General features: G+C 50.2%; 1 protein-coding gene across 1 annotated transcript; it reads left to right on the top strand.

The window, feature by feature from the left end:
• Nucleotides 1–295: 295 nt before the first annotated feature.
• On the top strand, nt 296–15,457 carry DNAJB11 (DnaJ heat shock protein family (Hsp40) member B11). The gene is made up of 10 exons (XM_055816849.1): nt 296–484; nt 618–774; nt 4,210–4,307; nt 5,396–5,528; nt 6,468–6,610; nt 7,142–7,224; nt 8,501–8,558; nt 10,131–10,242; nt 10,654–10,813; nt 15,055–15,457. The coding sequence occupies exons 1-10, from the start codon at nt 315–317 to the stop codon at nt 15,117–15,119; spliced, it is 1,179 nt and encodes a 392-aa protein (XP_055672824.1). The 5' UTR covers nt 296–314; the 3' UTR covers nt 15,120–15,457.
• The last annotated feature ends 5,989 nt before the right edge of the window (nt 15,458–21,446 follow it).

Below are 21,446 nucleotides of genomic sequence, written 5' to 3'. Positions count from 1 at the left end.
GCCCCTTCCCCTCGGAGCCGATTCCGATTGGCCGCTCAAGCCAGCGAGGAGGCGGGAACAAACGACGCGCCCTCTGACTGGCTGCCGCTGGGCGAACTCGTACTTCCGCGAAGCCTGGAAGGGCGATAGGATGTGACGCCACGAGCCGTGATTGGACCGGTGAGCTCGGAGCCGACGTCCTGTCAGACGATTGGCTGCTGCTGCGGAGCCGGTGGTGAAGTGTGCGCAGCCGATAGGCCGGCGGCCAGCAGCGCGCGGGGCTGCGCCGCGTTCCTATTGGCTGGCGGCCGTCAGCGGGCCCCGCTTCACTCCTAATGGTGGCCGGTCCGGGGCGGGTGGCTGCGGCGCTGCGGATCCGCCCGGAGAGCGCTGCTCCCTCTGCCCGCCGCCCGCCGGGCAGGCCGGGCCGCCGCGCCATGGCCCCGCGTTGGCTCGGCCGCCTCTGCCTCCTGCTTCTCTGCCTCTGCGGGGAGGCCGCCGCCGGGTGAGTGCGCCGGGCCGCGCCCCCGGGCCCGTGCCTCAGCGCCGGGCCGGGCCCCCCCACATCCCCGCCCCGGGCTCGGCGGCCGCGGCGCTGACGGGGCCCCGCTCCCTCCCTTCTCTCGCCCCCCCGGCAGGAGGGACTTCTACAAGATCCTGGGGGTCTCCCGCGGCGCCTCCATCAAGGACATCAAGAAGGCCTACCGGAAACTGGCGCTGCAGCTCCATCCCGACAGGAACCCCGACGACCCCCGGGCGCAGGAGAAGTTCCAGGACCTGGGGGCGGCCTACGAGGTGAGGCCGGGGGCCGCGGGGCACCCCCGCCCTGCTGTGGGCGCTACCGAGCCTCGCCGCGGGGCAGGGGGTGCCGAGGTCCGCCGCGGAGGGAGGGGTGAGGACGTGCCCCCCGTGGTAAGGAGCTCGGGGGGGGGGGCGCCCAGCTCTTCCCAGGCTGCGGAGGGGGTGTGTGGGGAACGGTGCTGCCAGCGTGAAGCTGAGCTTGGCCCGCGAGTAGTGCCGTGGAGCTTCGTCCTGTAACGCTCAGGGGAAGGAGAAGGGAGGGCCGCTTGGAAATGCGAGGGCCTTGCTGTAAGGCGTAGGTGCGCTGCATCCTCCTCTTTTTGTTGCATGGAGTTTCAGGCATTCTACCAAACAAAAAGCCATGGCAGAGAGGCTGCCGGGTTGAGCAAACAGCTCCTTCTGTTGGAGGACAATGAAAGAGCTTAGCTCACTTAAAAGAAAATGAAGGCACCCAGTTAAAGTTACCAAGTTATTTATTAATAGTTATTTGAGGAAGAAATAGAGTTGCCTCAGCTACGAGTATTGGCACAGGAGCAAGTGTCTATGTATGCAGTCTGGCTGCGAGTCTGAGCTGTTGGGACCGAAAAGGTGGTTGGCTTGCCCCTTAAAAGGTGTTAAGGTAGGAAAAATAGTTGTGGGTCAGTACACATGAGGATTCCTGTCGTTTCCATGATACTACAGTTGCATACAAATGATACCTGACACTAATAGCACAGTCTATTAGATAAATCACGTATAGATTATTTCATTAGCAGAGTGTTTTAAGTCAAAGCCTACTTTCTCTGCCATGTACATATGTGTTAATGCAGTTTAGGCAAGGTGATAGGATCTGTTTTGTCCACGTTCTCTGTCCTTTTTGTCTCCCTGCTGTCGCTGGTTTCCATCCGCTCCTGTAGTTCCCCACGGAGCAGAGAGCCCTGAAGGAAGATAGTGTTTCACCAGCAAGAATTTGTAGCAGTGATTCCACCTGGAGCTTGCCTGCCCTGGTGGACTGTTTGGGTGGGATGTTTGTGTCCTCTTTGAGGAGTCAAGCTTCAGAAGGGAAGGGTTTGTGTTCCTGCTGCAGTCCAGCGGTGGTGCTCAGCCTGCAGCTGTGGTGTAGCTCCTGCTTCCATCCTCGATGTTCATGTGCTCTTCAGATATGCAAATACAAAATAAATGAGGAAGTGAAAGAAACAGCTTGAAAGCATTCCTCTTTGGTCAGAAAGAAAACGCATAAACTCTATTTTTGTATCAGCTGGGACCTCTTTTTAGCAGACTTACCTATTCTTAAATACATTGGCTGAACTATCGCAGGGAGACCAGTGAACATAAAGAAATTCTTTTGCGGAAAAAAGTATTTGTTACCTGTCATTTGCAGTATCTGAAGGTGGATGCATGCGGTTTACTTCAAAGCTGTGAGCTTGATGTAGTTTCTGTGGGCTGGGATCTTGTCACATTTGACAGTACTTTATTCCCTGGAAGCATTTTTCTACCTCTTCACCGAGTCCTAGTTTATTTAAGTCTTTGCCATAGTAACAGTTGAGAGTACTCTTGCTATTAAAAACATTGGGGAGAAAATAGTTGTAAATCAAATCAGCAGGGGATGTGGTAGCCGGAGTAGGTGAATAGTAACTTTCATGAGCAGTGACTTGAGTCTGCCTCCCCCTAACCCCAGGGTATTATTGAAGCACAACAGTGTCCTTGTTCAGCGTAAATTGTGGCGTTCTAGTGCTAACACAGACAATACCGCTGCAACATGCTCTTGCTGGGTGCTGGTGAAAATTAAGCTAAAAACCCTGCCTTCAGAGTCTCCTGTGCTCCTTGCTGAAGAGAGATCTATCAGAATACTGAAATCTGGTATTGATGGACATGGCTTTTAAAGAAGGTTTGGAAGGCATAACATTGGGATGTCCTGCAAGGTCCTTGTCTCTTTGTTTAGCCAGTACAGCTGGAAAGTCCTTCTGCTAAACTAGCTACAAGATGCAGTGTGTCAATTTGATTGTTTTGAGCAAAAAGGAGCTAGAATTAGGTATCACTTAATCCGAACCTGGTTGCTTTTTGCCATAAAGCAACAGCCTCTGTGAGCAGTACTGCTGCTCAGGGTTTGGCTAGCTGACTATCTATAGCAAAGTCTTAAAAAAAAAAAAAAAATGGTGGGGAAAGTAGGTTAATTAAACTACTGCGGTCTCCTTCATTTTAACAGCCAAAGTGATTTCCACCCTGCAGCTGTGTGGTCTGAACAGTAGTTTCAATTAGAAAGGAGACTGGTCCCATGCGAGGGACCCGAGACTCATCTGTGTGTCCTCATTAGTCTCAGGATGGTTCAGGGGTGGAGCTTCTGTGGGGTTTTTTCTAAGCTTGTCCACTGTGGTTGCTTTGCTTTAAAGGCAGCCTAACATAAAAAGAACTCTCTTCACAGTACTTGAAATTGTGTTCTCCAACAGCCTGCAGAAAGAAGGAAGTTAACAGGAAGGCAGATATTTTGTGTTTTGTTTTCTCTTCCTGTTGCTCACAGTACAGGACTGTGCAGTACCTTACTGGAATAATTTTGCTCTGACACAAACAGATCACAGAATGGAAAGCTTATCCTGGTTTTAGGAAATGTGTATTTTAATGCAAAATCTGAAGAGACAAAGGGAGAGTTGAACTTTTATCTACTAGGTGAAACTAGTAAAGTCACTGTTGACTAGTTTTTATCATTTAGCCAGCTCCTCTGGCTGTTACTGCTTCTCCACCTGTTTGTGCTCCTTAGCCTTTTGAAAGCTAACCTGGCAATTTTAACCTTCCCAAATATGATCAACAGGGGAGGAAGGCTAAATGTGATTGGAAACTTTTGGGTCTCTGGGGCAGGAAAGAGCAAAGATCAATCCTTAGGCATTAAAATTGAAGCTTTACAGTCTTGAAAGTCATGTGTGTTGGGTTGTATTATTCTGCCTCAGCACTGAAGTCACTTCTAACTTTTGTTACCCTTAGAAATGAGGGCCAACATTCAAGCTGGTGCAGTTACTGTATTTGACAAGTTCAGCTTGGTAGGCAAGCTTGCCATCATTGCCAGTTGTTAAAAAATACCCATTTTGGGTGCTTGAAGAAAACTGAAAACCAGGAGTGGTATTAATGTGTTTGTGGTTTTTTTTTCCAGTGTCCTGCTTTGTAGAAACTGCTTTGAATTGTTCCTTCCGATTCCTTTTTAATCCTTAAGATAAACTCATACTTTTTATATTTTCTGCTGTTTTAATAAACTAATTGTACTTTTTATGGGTTTAAATGATAAATTTTTAACTTCGTAGCCCAGTGCAGCAAGCGAATTCTGGCCAGCGTTTCTGTAACATAAAGCATTGCTGCTTGTCCCCCAGTGAAGAGTACTGGTGAGCTTCCTCTTGGAGCCTTGTTTAAGTAACTGAGCTCAGCTGTGGGTGAGTGTCTTGTCTGCTTGCATCCCTTTGCCAGGTGCTGTCAGATGAGGAGAAGAGGAAGCAGTACGATGCCTATGGTGAGGAGGGCTTGAAGGATGGTCACCAGAGCTCCCATGGAGACATCTTCTCACAGTAAGGAGATCTTGCCGCTTTAAGCTGTTCTGCAGTTGGTGGTCTAATTCTGTGATGCTCATGGATGTGTTTGGTTTAGGCAAATTCCATGTTAAGTTCTCTCACCCCGTCTGGAGGTACTGATCTGAAGTGACAGTAGAGAATTTGAAGAAATACACTTACAGTGGATATCCCATGTGCGCTTTTAGTTGTCTGTCTTGCATCAGTCCTTGCTTCAGGAGCAGTGAGCAGGAACCAATGGTGTCTTCCCACATAGGCAGCTCTGGCTCAGTTAGCAAGCTGCATTGCCAGTGTGTGTGATTTGTAAGGTGCTGCAGCTGCTTTAAACCTGTAGGAACTTTCTTGTGTTATCTGGTGTGTGATAATGTTTGGGGGTCACTTTTTCTTTTGCAAGGTAATGCTGTAGTGACTTACACTACATTTCAGAGCAGCTGTAGAATTTGGATCATTAAAATCTGAAGGCATTTGCATGTGGCTCAGGTAGAATCCAATTTTCTGTTTGTGCCCCTTTGATTCTGCTAGGCACAAATTTACTAAACCAATTCCTGAAGTTGCCCATCTTGTGTAATCCTTCTGGATAAGAACTTGCACCGTCTGCTGGTCTGTTTTGAGGAAAAATATGCAGACTCACTAGGAAGTTTTTTCTCATCCCCCTCATCTTCAAACTACTGAAAACCAACCTGCCAGCACTGACTTGCAGTGCCAGAGGTGAAGTGCTACACAGAGTTTGCACCTTGTGGTGATGGTAGCTGAGCGGCCGTGTAGTACGGAGAGGACTTCCTCAGGCAGTGGTCAGATTCTGAGGTGTTGGCATTCAACTCCTGCTGCAAAACTTGTTTTCTTTAGTACAGAAAACTCTTCCAAAGTGACCATTTTGTTTGAAGGCATTAGGTTGTGTCCTGAGGGAGCAAACAGAGGTATCTGGATTTACTGTGGTGGTTTTGTACTGTGAGGAGGCTGTTTTGTACTCGGAGGAGGCTAGAAGCATTTGACAAGCAGCATGATGCTGCTGCCTTGGGTGGCTGTCTTCATCGGAGCCTCGCTTGATCAGAATTCCTTCCTGGATTAATTGATGTGCTTTACTCCAGCTTCTTCGGGGACTTTGGATTCATGTTTGGAGGTAACCCCCGCCAACAAGACCGGAACATTCCCCGAGGAAGCGACATCATTGTGGACCTGGAGGTTACACTGGAGGAGGTGTATTCAGGAAACTTCGTAGAAGTAAGTTTGCTCGCCTGTCGGTCTCTCCAGCGTGTTCTTAGGTTTGACATGCCTGGCCTGGCCACTGCTCAGGATAATACCTTCTCCCAAAGAACAGAACTAAAACAGATGCTTGTCTTCACAGTATCTGGCAGTGACAGCGGAGGATGTTGTGATGCTATTTGCTAGTAGTTAACTGAAGAAACAATACATTTATTCATGTTTGCTGTCTGGCAATTTCTCTGTAAAGGGATGTTTCTTGTGATAATAGCTTATTTACTGGCTGCGTGTGTCTGGCTGTAGCTTGCTTTTATTGCAGCAGCCAAACTGGAAAAAGGTGTAAGTGGCCCCTCTATGGAATTCAGTGATATTTGATGGGCCCATTCATAAGCCTCAAATTAATTTTGTAATTCTTGCAAAACCATGTTGAGGATTTTTCATAGTCTCTTTAAGGGGCCAAACATGTCACTGCAAATGTCTGGATTACATACTTGGCAAATGTATGGTGGTCTTTTTGATTATTTTTTTTAAGGAAGCTGCATTTCTGGTGCTGACAATCCCTGCTATTCCACATATTAGAATTTGTATTGATTGAGTTTGTGAGTGTCTGGGTAAATGGGAACTACAAATTTTGCCCTTGTGTGGGACAAGGAAACTATCCTAACAAAAGTGTGAAGGGTTTCATCCTAATGTTACCTTTCCTCTTTAGAAAGGTGTGCAGGAAAAAGAAAGGAAATGGTGACAGTGGTGTCGGAGAGTTTTTCGTGGTATTTAATGTATGATGAGCAAGAGATGGAAGGTGAAGACTGTTGTCAGAATGTTTTGCTGAGGCTGTTGAGCTGCTGTGAAGGCAGCACACAAAACCAAATCATGTTCAGGCTGCTTGAGCAATCCAGACCCTTGAGGCAACCCAGGAGTGCCAGCCTGTGTGTTGGTATCAACCTCTTCCTCTTCATGCAGGTTGTCAGGAACAAGCCAGTGGCAAGACAGGCACCTGGCAAACGGAAATGCAATTGCCGGCAGGAGATGAGGACCACCCAGTTGGGTCCTGGACGTTTCCAGATGACTCAAGAAGTTGTTTGTGATGAATGTCCAAATGTCAAGTGAGTTTTATGCTCTTACTGCTATATGGCTGTTTAATCAAAACTTGCCACTAGATGGAGGAAAGTGCCTGTACTACCAGTAATATCTGGGGAATGTGGAAACACTTAACAGGGGTTTCTTATTCCCAAGGAGCCAGTCTTTATTCTTGCAGTAGGGTTGGCCAGCTCTTGGATGTAGAGGTCCTCAATTTGCCCTTTCAGCCTTTTATTCCTTGAACAGTCAGTCATACTACAGTGGAAGTTCCACAACTAAATATGAATAATCAAAGCCAGGGAAGCCCAGTTTCCAGCTGGGAGCAGTTGGATGTGGAATACTGTGATGTAGTCATGCATTCAGATGCTGACACTGCATTTAGCTTAACTTTGCCCTCCCTACTAAATTAGTATCAGCGTACAAGAAATGCAGCACTCTTCCCTCTGTAGGTATGAACAAGGAGAGAGTGTGTGGTAACTTCTGGGAGCGTTCTCATTATGACGGTAACATAAGTAGGTGTTGAAAACTTAGTGCTTGCTTGCTCTTCCCCTTGGCAGGCTCGTGAATGAGGAGCGAACACTAGAAGTGGAGATAGAGCCAGGCGTGCGGGATGGCATGGAGTATCCCTTCATTGGCGAAGGTATGTTATGTGGGTGCTGCCCTGCTGCTCAGCTTTGACTTGCTCCTTTTCAGTCATACGAGGCTGGTCTTTGTGGCAGTTAATAGCTAAACAGCAATAATGGCTGTAAATTTGACTTAGGACGTTCCAATCAAATCTGTCGCTATCTGAACCCTTCAAGCCCCACGTTGGGCACCAGAAAGGACTGCTGTGGTTTGACCTCAGCCAGCAGATAAGCCCTATGCAGCCCCTTGCTCCCTCTCCCTGGTGGGATGGAGAAGAGCATCAGAAGAGTAAAAATGAGGAAAACTGCTTTTATCTCAACAGTGAGTTAATAGGTAAAGCAAAAGCTTTGCACACAAGCAAAATAAAACTTAATTCACTCACCACTTCCCATGGGTGCACAGGTGTTCAGCCATCGCCAGGACAGCAGGGCTCCATCACACCTAATGGTTACATCACTCCAAACATCCTCCACTACTTCTTCCCCCAGCTTTATATGCTGAGCGTGACATCGTATGGGATATCCCGTCAGTCAGCTGTCCCAGCTGTGTCACCTCCCAACTCCGTCTGCATCCCCAGCCTCCTCGCGGGTGGGATGGGGTGAGAGGCAGAAAAGGCCTTGACTGTGTGTAAGTGCTGCTCAGCAGTAAGAAAAAAAATCCCTGAATTATCAACACTGTTTCCAGCACAAGTCCAAAATGTAGCCCTGTACCAGCTACTATGCAGAAAATTGGCTGTATCCCAGCTCAAGCCAGCACAGCAATGGAAGTGCCCGAGCCCTGCACTGGGTAACTGATCGGCATGTGTTCCTGTAAGTGCTGTGTCCCCTGTGTGCTGCTGAAATCCAGGAGCATACTCATTGCTAAGTCTGGAGAGCGCTCTGAGTTCCACTCACTTTGTTGGTACTGGGGGTGCACAAAAAAAAAAAAAAAACCCAACCAAAACTCTAAATCTGAGGTTTCAGATACCCTTCTACTCAAAAATTCTGTTCCAGGCTTGACTATGTGAAGGAATCCCTTCTGCCTGAGGAGATGAAGTCCTTCAATAAGTAAAGGACATCATTAACATGCAGGTCTTTCAGAACAGTGGAGTGGTATGAGCTTATTGAGACAATACTCAGAAAGTTCTAGGCTCTTTAATAATGGATATGTGTAGGCAGCGGTTAGTCATGTAAAGATCAATTAATTATTTTTTCCTCAAACACAACGTGCAGCTCACATGTTAAATATGCTGCTTGTTTCTTAGTTGTTACTAACTAGCTCCTTTAAACAGAGCTTTCCTTTCTTTTTCACAGGTGAGCCCCACGTGGATGGGGAGCCAGGTGATTTGCGCTTCAGAATAAAAGTTCTTAAGTAAGTAACTGGCCTAGTTTGACCACTCTCTCTTTCTCTCTTTACTCTAAAGGAAGATTACAAGCAAATTTCTGGCCCAGTGTTGCCTCTTTGACTAGCATGCAACTTGCCCTTCAGCACAGCCAGTGCAGCCAGGGCTCTGGTACTCTAGGGCTGTGCAGGATGTTCAGCCCTGGTGATGCTGGAGTGGAGTATTCACCACTGTTAAGATGCTGCAATAAGTCCATTTGTATTTACTTTGGCTTGAATTCTGGCACGCATTAGTAGCTCCTTGTGTGAATCACATGAAATATCTCCTTTTTCCATAAATATACTATCTCCCTATCATAAGGAAATGAACTACTAAAAAAATTGAGTCACAACTTCTTGACACACCTCACCACTCACTGCCCTAGAAATAGAAAGGTTATTTAGTAGTATATCTCTTGTGCAGGAAAATGAAGCTTAACTTCATTTGTTCTTTACTTCCTATCTGATTTGTGAGTTCTCCAAATTCACAAATAAAGGGAAGGAAGCTAGAGGACCTATTTCCCCTATGAGGAAGTGTAGTGGGTTTGCATGGCAAGGTTTTGGTAGTGGGGGGGGCTACAGAGGTAGCCTCTATGAGAAGATGCCAGAAGCTTCTTCCCCCATGTCCAATGGAGCCAATGCCAGCCAGCTCCGTGACAGACCCGCTGCTGGCCAAGGGAGAGCACATCTGCAATGGTGGTAGCGCCTCTGTGATAGCGTGTTAAGAAGGGGGGGAAAAAAAATCTGCAGCAGTGAGAGAAAGAAGTGAGACTATGTGAGAGCAACAACTGCAGACATGAAGGTCAGTGCAGGAGGAGGCAGGACGTGCTGCAGGCACGGGAGCAGAGATTCCCCTGCAGCCTGTGGGGAAGACCCTGGTGAGGCAGCCTGTCCCCCTCAGCCCGTGATTGTTAACAGTGGAGCAGATCTCCACCTGCAGCCCATGGAGGACCCCACGCTGGAGCAGGGGGATGCCCGAAGGAGGCGGTGACCCAGGGGAAGCCTGCACTGAAGCAGGTTTGCTGGCAGGACTTGTGACCCCCATGGGGTCCTCATGCCGGAGCAGTGCATTCCTGAAGGGCTGTGCCCTGTGGAAGAGACCCACGGTGGAGCAGTGTGTGTAGAACTGCAGCTTGTGGAAAGGACTCATTAGGAAAGTTCATGGAGAGCTGTCTCCTGTAGGAGGGACCCCGTGCTAGAGCAGGGGAAGAGTGTGAGGAGGAAGGAGCAGCAGAAACAATGTGTGATGATTTGATCATAACCTCCATTTCCCATTCCTCTGCGTCGATCAGGGGGAAGAGGTAGAGAAACTGGGAATTAAGCTAAGCCTGGGAAGAAGGGAGGGGTCAGGGGAAGGTGTTATTCTATTGGAATGGTAATAAACTAATTTTTCCCAAGTCAAGTCTGTTTTGCCCATAACAGTAATTGCTGAGTGATCTCCCTCTCCTTATCTCAACCCATGAGCCTTTTGTTGTTTTCTCTCCCCTGTCCTTTTGAGGAAGGGAGTGGTAGAGTGGCTTTGCTGGGCACCTGGCATTCATCAAAAGTCTCTTAATTCCACAGGCACCCAGTCTTTGAAAGAAGGGGCGATGACTTGTATACAAACGTGACAATCTCGCTGGTCGAGGCACTTACAGGCTTTGAAATGGATATTGCCCACTTGGATGGGCACAAGGTGAGGCAACGGTTTGCTTTCTTGCTGTGTGCAAACAAAATTTAACTGCAGGTCTTCTGTGCTGAGGGTTAGCTCTCTTGGGGTCTGTGCAGCTGCTGATTGCACACAGGATCTCCTCTGCTAGAGACTTCCAGACCAGTTCCTGTGGAGCCAAAAGAGACTCTGTACCAGGGGTGCACAGTCTGGGTCGTAGTTCCAGGCTGCCACAGCAGTTACTGCATGTGTTGTCTTGGGTGCTGTTGGTTCTGGCATGTGTCCTGGCAGTAATACTGCCTAGACACCTTGAATATCACTGACTTTGGTGAAGAGTCAGTTTCAGTTGAAGCTTTCCAGTAGGTTGGAAATGGCATTGGAGTATTGGGCTATACACACAGAACACGTGCAATGTTCTGCTCTTTCTTTTGTCTCTAGGTTCACGTTGCTCGGGATAAAATTACAAAACCCGGGGCCAAACTGTGGAAGAAAGGAGAAGGTCTTCCAAATTTTGATAACAATAATATCAAAGGCTCACTAATAATAACGTTTGATGTGGAGTTCCCCAAAGAGCAACTGACAAACGAACAGCGGGAAGGTGAGTGTTGTAAAGCTCTGTGCTGGCAGCGGGCTGCACAGACCTCTCACCAAAGCTGATAAGAAGTTGGCACGATGGGACCAGTGGCCTGCAGCAGTCGGAAGAGGCTCTCCTTTCCCCATGCCCCTTGTACAACATAACACAGTTGGCCGATGCCCTGTGATTAACTTCCATTTCCCTTTGAAGCAAGTGAGCTTGGCTGCTGCGGTTGTAGGGAGCCAGATTAGGCTGGGATGTGCCACTGCTGGGATGTAGCACTTGGCAGATTTGCAGGTGCTTTGTTTTGTAGCTGGCCATCTGTCTGAACTGAAAGACTTGCTGGGCTTAGCCTCTGTCTGCTTTGCCTCGGCTGGAATGGGATCACAAGCGGTTTTCCAACCCCTGCTACTTTCTTGGGAGGCAAGACTTTTGAAAATGCCTCCACTGTCAAGGGTAAAGAGTGTCATGCAGCATCAGAAGGATTGTTCCTCTCTGTGTCTCCTACCCTGAGCGCTTTATGGCTGTATGCAATGCAGGTATTTCATAGGGAGAAATCCGCTTCTCTGCTTCAGTGCTGAAATGGAAACTTCATGAACTATGTAGAAATCCTATAACTGACGGAAGGGTAGATACTACTAGCTGGAAACTCCTCTTCACTTCAGCCACCTCTGCAGTAGGTTCTGCTGCTCTGCACAAGGTGTCAGAGTAGGCATTGAGGGCCCCATCCTCTGCTATGGGGCAAAGAAGTTCTTGGGATGGACCAGTGCAGCTCATCAGAAAATCCCCATCCCCAGAACTTCTTCCTGCTGGTCAGGGCTATCATACTTTCTTCTGCTGCTCTTTTGTGGAATCTGGCAGCTGTCCTGGTGGAATGAGGCAGATGCAGAGCTTTCCTGGACTCTCCGAAGTTTGTAGAGGGAAGCCAAGCCCTCGGAGGGCTTTTCTCAGCCCTGTGGCATGTACTGCTGCATTGGCCACACTGCTACTGCCACTTGGAGCCCAGTTGGTAGCTGCAGCTACTGATTCATGTTCTGTGGCTCTTCCTGCTGCTGTTTGGGCCGTGAGGGCTGTGCTTTGAGGGGACCTGTTTTGTGTTTTGACCCCTGTGCTTTCCCGCTTGTTGCAAGCATGTTGTGCCCAGTGAGGGCTGCAGGACACACTGACCACATCGGTGTAAGGTCTCATTCCAGGCTCTGCTGCCCTTCTTGAACCTCCCTCCATAAGGGGACAGCACCTTGCAGACAGACATGAGGTTATTCCAGCTGTTGCTCTTGACAGTTTAAGCAGACTGGACAAGGAGCAGTGACAGAAGCCCCTGTGTTTGTGAAAGTTACTCACACGCCTTTATGGATATCCCAGGAACAAAGAGATGATTGTACAGGCACGAGCATGTTCAGGCACAGGGCTTTTGGGTGTTTCACTCCCTCCTAAAGCAATTCCACACTTCCTAGAGGAAGGTGACTGGGTAGGCAGTCAGATGCATTACTGTGTGCTAGAATATCTCCAAACATCCAGTTGTTTAAAGAGTTTTATGAGGGAATAGGTCTATTCATGTTGTGTGGCAGCAGTTCAGTGTACACATGCAAAAGGACACTAGGCTTCAGAATTCAAAACATCCCTTTTTTCTTATTGTTGGCCGTAGTCCTAATTTCTTATCATAACCATACGTACAGCTCCGAGGGCAGTCAGGAGATACTCTGAGTCAGAGAGCACCACTCTGGTCAATCTAAGCTGTAGAGTCAGAGAAATAATATGCTTGCTTTTGTGCTAGTGTGACATCAGGGAATTTATTGCCTGTTGATTGGAGGTGACTTTCTCTTTGACATATCTCTCGTTCTTCTCTAGTGAGACTTGTGGTTTGTCTGTTTTGGAGCTTTGGATCCCGTGCTTTAACTCTGGAGCGTTTAGCCTAACAGCAGGCAGCGTAATGCCCAGGCTGTATTGTAACCTGTCATCTGTTGGTGATGTCAGAAAAATCTCAAAGTTGGCTCTAGTAAAAAAAAAAAAAAAAAAAATGCCTGAGGTGCAGTAGCACCAAATGTCAGGATTCCTGGCCGGAATTCCTGATTGGACATCAGATATGTGTTGGTGTATCCTGTACACAGACTGGGTATCCTTCAGGCCAGCAGGCAGCTGTCTAGAGCTAGCCAGCAGGAAGTGAGATACGGGGCTGGTGCTAATCACATTTTCTTTTCAGGGTTACCGGAGCACACCTTTCTCCAGCTAAGGCCTTCCTTTCAAAGAACTACACTTCCAGGAGGCACATCCTCTTACCCATCAGCCAGGAAGTGGCTTGCAGCCACCTCTGGCTGCGGTGGGGACGTGAACTTGCCTTGCGCTCCCCTGGAGAGCAACCTACCCGTAATGAGTACCAGCTCCTGCACGGGGGCTCACTCCGCCCTGCTGTTGAGGATTTTTCTGAATGCAGAAAAGAGTTCAGGGTTCTTTGGCCAGCAAGCAAGAAGCATGAATAGTTCTTGCCTGCCAGAGAGCTGGTTTAATTCCAGTTACTACTTCCAGGACAGTTTTCCAGTATTTCAACAGAGCTGCTGTGACCCTTATGCATCAAATCACTGGTCTGAAAGGACGGTACTGTTTGTAGCCAAATAATTTAAAGGTAGACAAGCAGAATGAGGTTTGCAGGAAGACATGCTCTCTTCTAGCTAGATTTCCTGAAGAAGAGCTTGTATGCCTGAAAAGTTAGGGGGGGGGGGCGGGGTTCTGCAGAAGTAAATTGGTTGAATCAATTACTGATCCTCCCTCTCCATGCCTATGTACCTCACTTAAATATCACCATTATTGTTAAATTTTTCTAGCCAGCCTAACCTGACCTGTTATACAAACGTGTACAGTATGACACCGTGACTGGCTTCAGTGGAGCAGCAGAGCAAGCTGAACTGAGGCAGGACGACAATCCTGTCGTCTGTCACGCTGAGGTGCAAGCAAGCTGCCTGTGTGCTTTGTTGCAAGACTGATGCTGTTTTGGGGACACCCAACAGCAGAATTATAGCAGTTTAGCTTTATTTTTTTAGTAGTATTGTTGTTTGAAAGTTACCCATGGTATGGGGAGTTTTCCTCTCTGTTTTGGGTCTTGACAGCTCCTTCTTGGGCTCAATGGTTTCTGGTGCTGGTCCGAGGCAGTGGGTGTCCTGGCAGCATGTGACCAGGCTGACTTTGAAGAGGGAGTCCCTTACGATTATCTCTGAAAAAAGTGTGACACATTTGTTCTTGCCGGTCCTGCTTCCTCTGTTTTGTATGGATTTGCCCTTTAAGTAACAGTGAGGACCTGCCAGTCTTGCCCTGAAGGTGCTGACTTTAACGTGCTTTTTTTAACCGTACTTTGTACGTTAAGAGCTGACTCACTCCTACCCTGTTCTGGTAAGCACTTGATACTGATAGGACCTGGAGGTGACAGTTCTTTGAACTGTTTTATGAACGGCCTTTCAGGGGTGGGGAAGATGGTATTTGAAAAGTCACCTAGAGCCCTTTGTAAAACCGTGGGTTTCCAAAAAAAAAAATATTTTCAGGCCTTCAGTGGGATACTTAAGCCCACAGATAAGTTTGCTTGCCTTGCCTTAAGCGACTACTTCTAGTGGACAGCAGTGTCCTCAGGCACCACGTACCAGTGTGAAAGGCTCTGCTTTCTAATTACTGTGATGTGGCTGCTGTAGCTGCAAGTCCAGAAGGACCCAAAGCACGCATGGCACTCCTGAGCTGGCTGCTGGCCCATTTCTCTTGGGCTGTGAGGCAGCCTGGGGAGATGAGCTGTCTGAATTAGACTCTGGAAATACCCAGCAAGTTGTCATTGCATTTGTGCTTAAAAGGACAAGATTATTGTCAACTTCCAACAGCAGAGCAGCTCTGGGAGTTGCCTTTATCCCTGGCAGAGCTCTGAGAATCTTGAGGTGTTGCACTGGGCTTTGAGTTTGTAGCAGAGGCTTTCTCCCTGCAATGGCTGGCCTCGTACGGCCCTGAGAGCCTGGGAAAGCACCGTTAAAGCCTCGCTAACCTGTTTCTCCTTGTAGGAGTGCTGAAGGAGCAGGAGTAAAGCTGTCTCGCCACAGGGTTTGAGGGGGATTTTTCCTTTCTCTTTAATGATGCTCTTAGAGTACCTGTTTAGGCTTTATTCAGGTATGTGGGCTCAGCCTCGAAAGGCTGGTACCCCAGGGCCTAGAGCCAGATGTGTAAATGCAACAGGAACAGCAAGTGCAGAGTTGTCCTCCTGTCTGTGCTGTGCAGTAATGTTTTCCTTTCTCTTGCAGGTCTCAAACAGCTGTTGAAACAAGGATCGGTGCAGAAGGTGTACAATGGATTGCAGGGCTATTGATGCGTGGGGAAAGTTGGACTTAACTGAAAATGAAAAGTCAGATTTTTTTGCAGTCTTTTCTCCTGCCCACTGTAGAATGGAAAAGAGGGAGGGTGGGGCAATTGTTGAGCTATATATAATTTTTTCTTTGTAAATGGTGGAAGTGCTCACACAAGTTGGGAAATACTACCCTTTTCAGGACATAACTGGTGCTGCCTATCATGTTCCACGTCCTGGAACAACATGCTCCTTGAGCAGAAAAAAAAAAAAAAGGTGGGGAAAGGAGTTTTAAATTCCACACAGATTGGAATTCCTGGTTTTTAAATATATTTTGATGTGACTTTTCTTGACCATCTCAACATACTTTCATAGCTTCTCCTGCTTTTTACGTCCTTTGTGTCAGTCTCTTCTGAGTTTCTGTTGGTTTTGTTGGGGTTTTTTTGTAATCCCAGCCCTTCCTCCCCTTCCCCTCTGAGTCCAGAGTGTGGTATTGTTTCAGAGTCTGTGTTTCTGGGGCAGGAGTACGGGTGCTGTTGGGAGTGGACTGGCAGGAGGTCCTTCACGGGCTATGTTGGGCCCCTCACACGGCTGGGAAAGCAGAGGGAGAGAGTCTCTTAAGGCACCTGTGGGCTCTTAACTACCAAGTAGTCCTCGTGTCCCAAAAGTTAACGCTTGGTTTTTAAAGTTGAAGTCACAACAGCTTAGCAAAGAGTCCTCAGACTTCCACGGTGGGGTTTTGGGAAACAACGGGAGTGGCTCCTTGTGGCCTTGGTTCTTCCTCGTTGCCCCCAAACATAACAAGTTGTCTGGAAAAGTTCACTTACCTCCTGCACTCTGTCCTCTGTGAGGACGGGTGAAGCTAACAGCACAGAAATAAAGATGTTTGAGTTGGAATGGCAAAAGCTACCTGGTTATGTGTGTCAGCAGCCCTTACCCTGGGACAGCTGCGAGTCGTTGGACTAACAAGGACCGGTCCCTTCGGTGAGGTAAGCCACGAGCTGCTGTAAAGGGTGAAACTACAGCTGCTAATATCAGGCAAAGCTCTAGCTGCTTTGTTTGAACTGGGGGCTGGTAACCTGGCAGGGAGGTGCCTGTGCTGCTCTGGTCTCTGTTGTGAAGACCCTCGTGCTTTAAGCACCCCCGCCAGAGACTCGTCTCCTTGTTCTTCAGGAATGGTAGCTGAACAATTCCTCAGGTGCCTGTCAGACTTGTACTTCGCTGTGACAGGGATGTAGGCAGTGAGAGAAATGAGTCAGTTGTTCACGTAGGATGGTGTTCTGTTTCCCTGGGGGCTTTTAGGGGCTATAAAGTGGGATTCTTACCGCTGCTGCCTTGTACCTCATCCCCTGCCTGGGAAGTGGATGGGATCAGTTTTCTCTATGTGGAAATGTTTGCCAGGGAGCAGCAGCATGAGACTCAAGGTAGTGGTTTTTGTTTGGTTTTCTTCATCGTGAGCTTTTTAAGTAGCTCAGCTCTGAGCGTGGAGAGATGGAGAGCAGCTCTGGCCCAGCCCTTGGGTGGGACATTGCTAGACCAAGGGCAGCACACAACCCCTAAAGCGGCGGGAGCTGACGCAGCGGAAGCAGCAGCAGCAGGAAGGTTTCCTGTTGGATCCTTTGTACGTTTGGCTTGGCAGAGCAAAGCAGGGGCTTTTGGAACAGCTGGGAGAGGGGGGAACAAGACAAACCTGGGGTGTCAAACCCGTGGTCTCAGTGCTGGTCTTCCTCAAAATCTGTAATGCAGAGCTGTAATCCCAGCTGAGGCCACTACCTTGGGCATCTGCCCGTTTGATGACTAGCTCTTTCCAAGTGTCCGCAGGCAGCTTTGCCCCTGCTTTCCCCTCCCTCCCCCCCTTAGCTTAGATTTCTAAGAAACCTCAGATTTCAAAGAAGCTGATATCTGTGTGCATAGGGCTGGATCCTGTTACCTGGGCCCCTCGAGGGTCTGTTTGATGATTGTCTTTCTGTTCTACTGGCACATGACCATGCTGCCAGTGCTCACCAGTAGCAATAAAGCCAAAAAGCCTGGACCTCACACCAAAGCCCCAGCTTCTGCACAGGAGAACGTGGTGTGGTTTTTCCTGCCTGCTGCTAGGGGTGCAGGTAGTGCATTTGTTTCGGGCACGAGTACTCATTCCTGCTGCTGCTTTTCCTATTCCTGCTAATTCTTTTCCTTCCTGTGGTTTGTGTGTTTTCCATTGTGGGTCTGTATTCCTTGGAGGCCAGCGCTATGTAGAACAGCAACAGTAGCTGCAAAGCCCCAGCTTTTACAAGGGTGAGAAGAAAACCAAAGAGGAAGGCCAAAATTGTGTGAAGCAACCCTGCTTCCTTCCCTCTTCCTATTCCCCCTGGCCGTGGGGTGTGTGCAGTGGTGTCCTTTGCCTTTCCCACCTTCAAAGCTGCCGGGGTTCCATGTTCTCACTGCGGGCAGTGGTGTACGCTGGTGCTTGCCAGGGTCTGGTTCAAACATTTCCTCTTGTCTGAGGGAAGTTGTGCTGCTTCTGGGGTTGTGGGGAGGTGTTTGTCCTCAAAGGGCTCCGAGGTGTCTGGCCAGGGGGCTGTAGGAGCTATTCAGTGTCCTTGGCATCCTGTGTCCGCTAGTTCGGTAATACTTGGCTGGTGTCAGTGAGTCATAGCGCACATGGACTCCTACATCATCTTCTTAGGAGGCTTAGATGTCCACATCGCTGCCTCTTGGTTTGGGACCAAGCAAGCGTCCTGAAAGCGTGAACCTCTGAGCTGGGAATCCTGTAATGCACAGTCTTAATTTCCAACCCCTTCTGTTGTTCCTGAATTAGATCAAATAAAGCAAACTTTGTGGTCCCCTTTAACCCTAAATCCTTAGAGAAGTCTGGGATTGTTGAGGGTTTAGAAGTCCTTGCTGTTTTGAGGAGGGGGTGTTTAAGCAAGCACGGGGTTCTTGCCTGGCTGAGATGGGATCCCGGTGTATTTCCGATGCGAGCGAGTTTGATTACCCACAGAAGTTCCTCCAGGGCCACACCACAGCCTTGCTTTGGGATACCCTCGCCTCACCCAGGCTGTTACCTGCCTTAGGTGGGATCCCTCCCGTCCCAGGCGAGGTGAAGGAGCAGGTGGGGTGAGGACCCCCTGGCAGGTAGATGATGGGGGTGAAAACAGAGGTCAGATCTGCTTTCCTGGGCAGCATCATGCCCTGGCAGCCTTGTCTGCTTCTGTCCCTCTGCAGTCTGGGCTTGCCCCGTCTAAAGTCACGCCGCCTGTCCCAGCCCGGGTGCTGACATTTTGGGGCTGCACCAGGGGCTTCAGCATTAGGTACGTGGGTGCCGGGGCGCAGTCTGGCCCAAGGGGGTCCTTTTCCCCCCGATGGCTTCAGCCGTGCCGAGGGCCACTGCTGTCACTTCCCAGCACTGCTTGCACAGAGCATCCCTCCTCCCCGGGCAGGGGCTGAAAGTGTTCCCAAACAGCGGTTTCTTTTTCCATGGAAACTTCTCTGCAAGTACAGTGCAAGTGAGCTCAAGATTTTCCCTGAAGAGTTTGTTATTGTAAAGTGCTTATCTGTATCTAAACTTTTCTGCTTCTGAGAGAGGCACTGGCGATAGGAGGGGGGGAAGTGACTGGTTTCAGGAAAAAACGGCTCTGAAGGCACAGGGATCTGTGATGTTCCTGGACACATCTGCTCAAGTGTCTGGAGACCGTGGGGGTCTCTCCTGGCAAGGTGAAGCGATGAATCCTTGCTGGAGTCCTCAATGGGATTCCTGGACGGCAGCCCCAGCTCTGCCCCCCGCCACCGGGCTGATGAGCGGCGCTGCCGGAGCATCGTGCGAGGGCTGGCTCGGTCCCAGCGGTCCCCAGGGAGGGGACAGCCCAGCTGGGGCAGGGCAGGAGGTGCGGTGGGACTGGCGGTGTCCTGCTGCCCAGAAGCCACCCTTCACCCCGAGTGCCACGTAGCCCTGTTTGCTGTTGCCTGTGGCCAGCAGCCAGCTTTCTCCTCCTCTTCCCTCTGGCTTGGTCAGGCACGCTGACCTGAGGCGAGCGGAACGGGAAGAGGCTGCGATGGGCCCCGGGCACCCGCGCGCCCTGCAAGGAGCCACGTGCCAGCGCAGCCCTTCCCTCGGCTGTTCAACATTTCCAGGGACCTGCCCATTCGTGTGGGAGCAGGAGGCTGCTAGAAAGTAGATACCCGACAGCCTCCACCTCCAAAACTGTTGCCCCAAAAAAATAAAATAAAAAGGAGCATCCCGTGCTCGGGGGAGGGCTGGCTGGGGGCTGTGCATATTGCAGCCCCACTCAGCCCAGTGCAGCCTCCGGGTTACAAAGGATGTCCCAAAGCTGGTGATGAACGAAACTGTGTGGGGCTGTGACAATGTGACTTCTGGGGAAATTTAGAAGAACAGAGCTTGTTTAATCCAGAAAAATGATGACACAAACACCGGCACCAAGTGCGTAGGGGGTGTTTACAAGGATAATCCTTTCTTCCTTCCAGATTTATGTCTGATGCTACGTGTTTTCCTAATAAGCCACATACGGGGGGGGTCCGAGCTGCTGCCTCCCTTTCTCACCCAGGCAGGCACAGGAGCCCATCACTGTGTTGTCAGGCAGGTCCCTTTGTCCCTGGGGCCAGGCAGGGCACCGCGGGTGGCTGGGGCAGGGAGCCAAGGATGCTGTGCCAGGGGCTTGAAGTTCCGGAAGGACACAGCCAGGGACACTGACATTGGGGTGGGAGCTGATGTGGGTGAAGGGCAAAGCTGGTTCTTAGCACATTGGCATCGTCTTACTGGAGTGAGGTTCAAGGCTGGATGTCGTATCTCGACCCTTATCTGAGCCAGGGACAGCAGGGCTGAGTGATGGAAACCATGCGGCCCATGGAAAGCAAAGCCTCACCCGGACAGCGGTGTGGATGGCCAGGTGGGTTTGCTTTGGGGCAATGCTGCGTAGGAGGGTTGGTTAAAGCCTCCCAAGGTCTGCGTGCGCGTTTGTTCCCCCTCTTGCAGAAAGCAAAAAAACCCCAAGGACCAAATTAAAAACATCCTTCTGTTGACAGGATACGCGGTTAGGTGTTGGCGCCTGTCCCGAGCTGTGATCAAGAGTGGAAGAATAACCAAATTTGGGAGAAGATTGGCCATGGATGTGGCTACCAGCTGCTGGAGAGGTGGTAGATGTTGGAGTGGTGGTGGAGAGAGACCCCAGCTCACCGGCTGGGGCAGCCAGGCCACGTGGCCTCAGCACGCTACGCTGGGCCAGGTATTGGTGGCCCTGCAATGAGGCAGTTGGGGTTTTGGGGTGAGGAGGAGAAACTTTGGGGCTGCGGTGCGCTGGAGGTAGATGCTGTTGCCACAACCCCTCTGCTCTTGGCCACCATGCCTGTGTCAGGCAGTGGTGCTGGTCCCCCCGCAGGAGGTGGCCCTGGGATGGGGGTGGCAGCCTTGGGCGCGGTGCCCCCAGGCACAGTTCGGGATGTGGCTGCCTCACCGGGTGCTGCAGTTTTGGGGGGATCCCCGCTGCTGGGGCCCCGTCCCCCTCTGAGCACTGGCGGAGACTCAAGAGACCAGCAGCAGAGTCGGCTCCTTTCTGGAGCGCTTTCCTGCTGCAGCCAACATGCACGGGGCACCCAGGGGCAGGAAAAAGGCTTTTCCAGAGCTCTTTAAAGCAGGGACTTCCTCATCTGTCCAAAAAATGATTTATTTCAGCAACAAAAAGCCAAACAAGCCCTGTTGTTCCAAACCACCTCGGTTTCTCCAGCCTGGGTCTGTCCCAGGTGCCATCCCTGCTGCCAGCCCGTGCCCGATGGCACCGTCGCAGCCTGGGGGTCCCGTGGGACCCACGCTCTGCCCTCCCAGCTGGAGCGAGGAGCTGCTGGGGGGGAACCTGGCATGAGAGTCACTCCAGGTCCTGTGACCACAGGGCGGCACCTGCCTCCACGTGGAGGCAGCGGAGATGCCCCAGGTCCAAAACCCAAAGCAGAGCTGTGAATGCCGTGGCTCCTCACTGGAAGCTGGCGATGAGTGTTTTTATCCCTTCGTGGGGAGCAAGCCTACCACGTTTGACCTCCAGCATCAGCCTCATCCCCCCTGGTGCCCGCGTGGTGGGGACACGCCGTGCTCGGCCCGCGGCAGAGCTCCTGCCAAGGTCGCTGCTGTAGAAGCCGAGCAATGACGTTGATGTGCCTCAGCCTTGTTTTGGATCCTTCAGCCTCTTGGCTGCCATTTCCCTTTTTCAAAGAAGTCCACTGAAGGGTGGGGAGCACCCTGGCCCCTGCCCTGGGAGCCTGGTGGGGGCGGGGGCTGCCCGGGCGGGTGGCCCGTGGCCAGGGTGATGAGATGTGGTCTTTGGAGACCTCCTCCTCCATCCCTCCTTAAGGACAACCGCGATG

Source organism: Falco peregrinus, chromosome 12, assembly GCF_023634155.1.
Source record: "Falco peregrinus isolate bFalPer1 chromosome 12, bFalPer1.pri, whole genome shotgun sequence".
Lineage (NCBI taxonomy): Eukaryota > Metazoa > Chordata > Aves > Falconiformes > Falconidae > Falco > Falco peregrinus.
This window is presented reverse-complemented; position numbering and strand designations above follow the sequence as displayed.

Excerpts from the sequence above, each read along its gene's own strand:
- DNAJB11 (XM_055816849.1), top strand. The coding sequence starts at position 315 with ATGGTGGCCGGTCCGGGGCGGGTGGCTGCGGCGCTGCGGATCCGCCCG. Across the intron at positions 485-617 it reads TGCGGGGAGGCCGCCGCCGG|GAGGGACTTCTACAAGATCC; the intron begins GTGAGTGCGCCG and ends CCCCCCCGGCAG. Across the intron at positions 4,308-5,395 it reads CATGGAGACATCTTCTCACA|CTTCTTCGGGGACTTTGGAT; the intron begins GTAAGGAGATCT and ends GCTTTACTCCAG.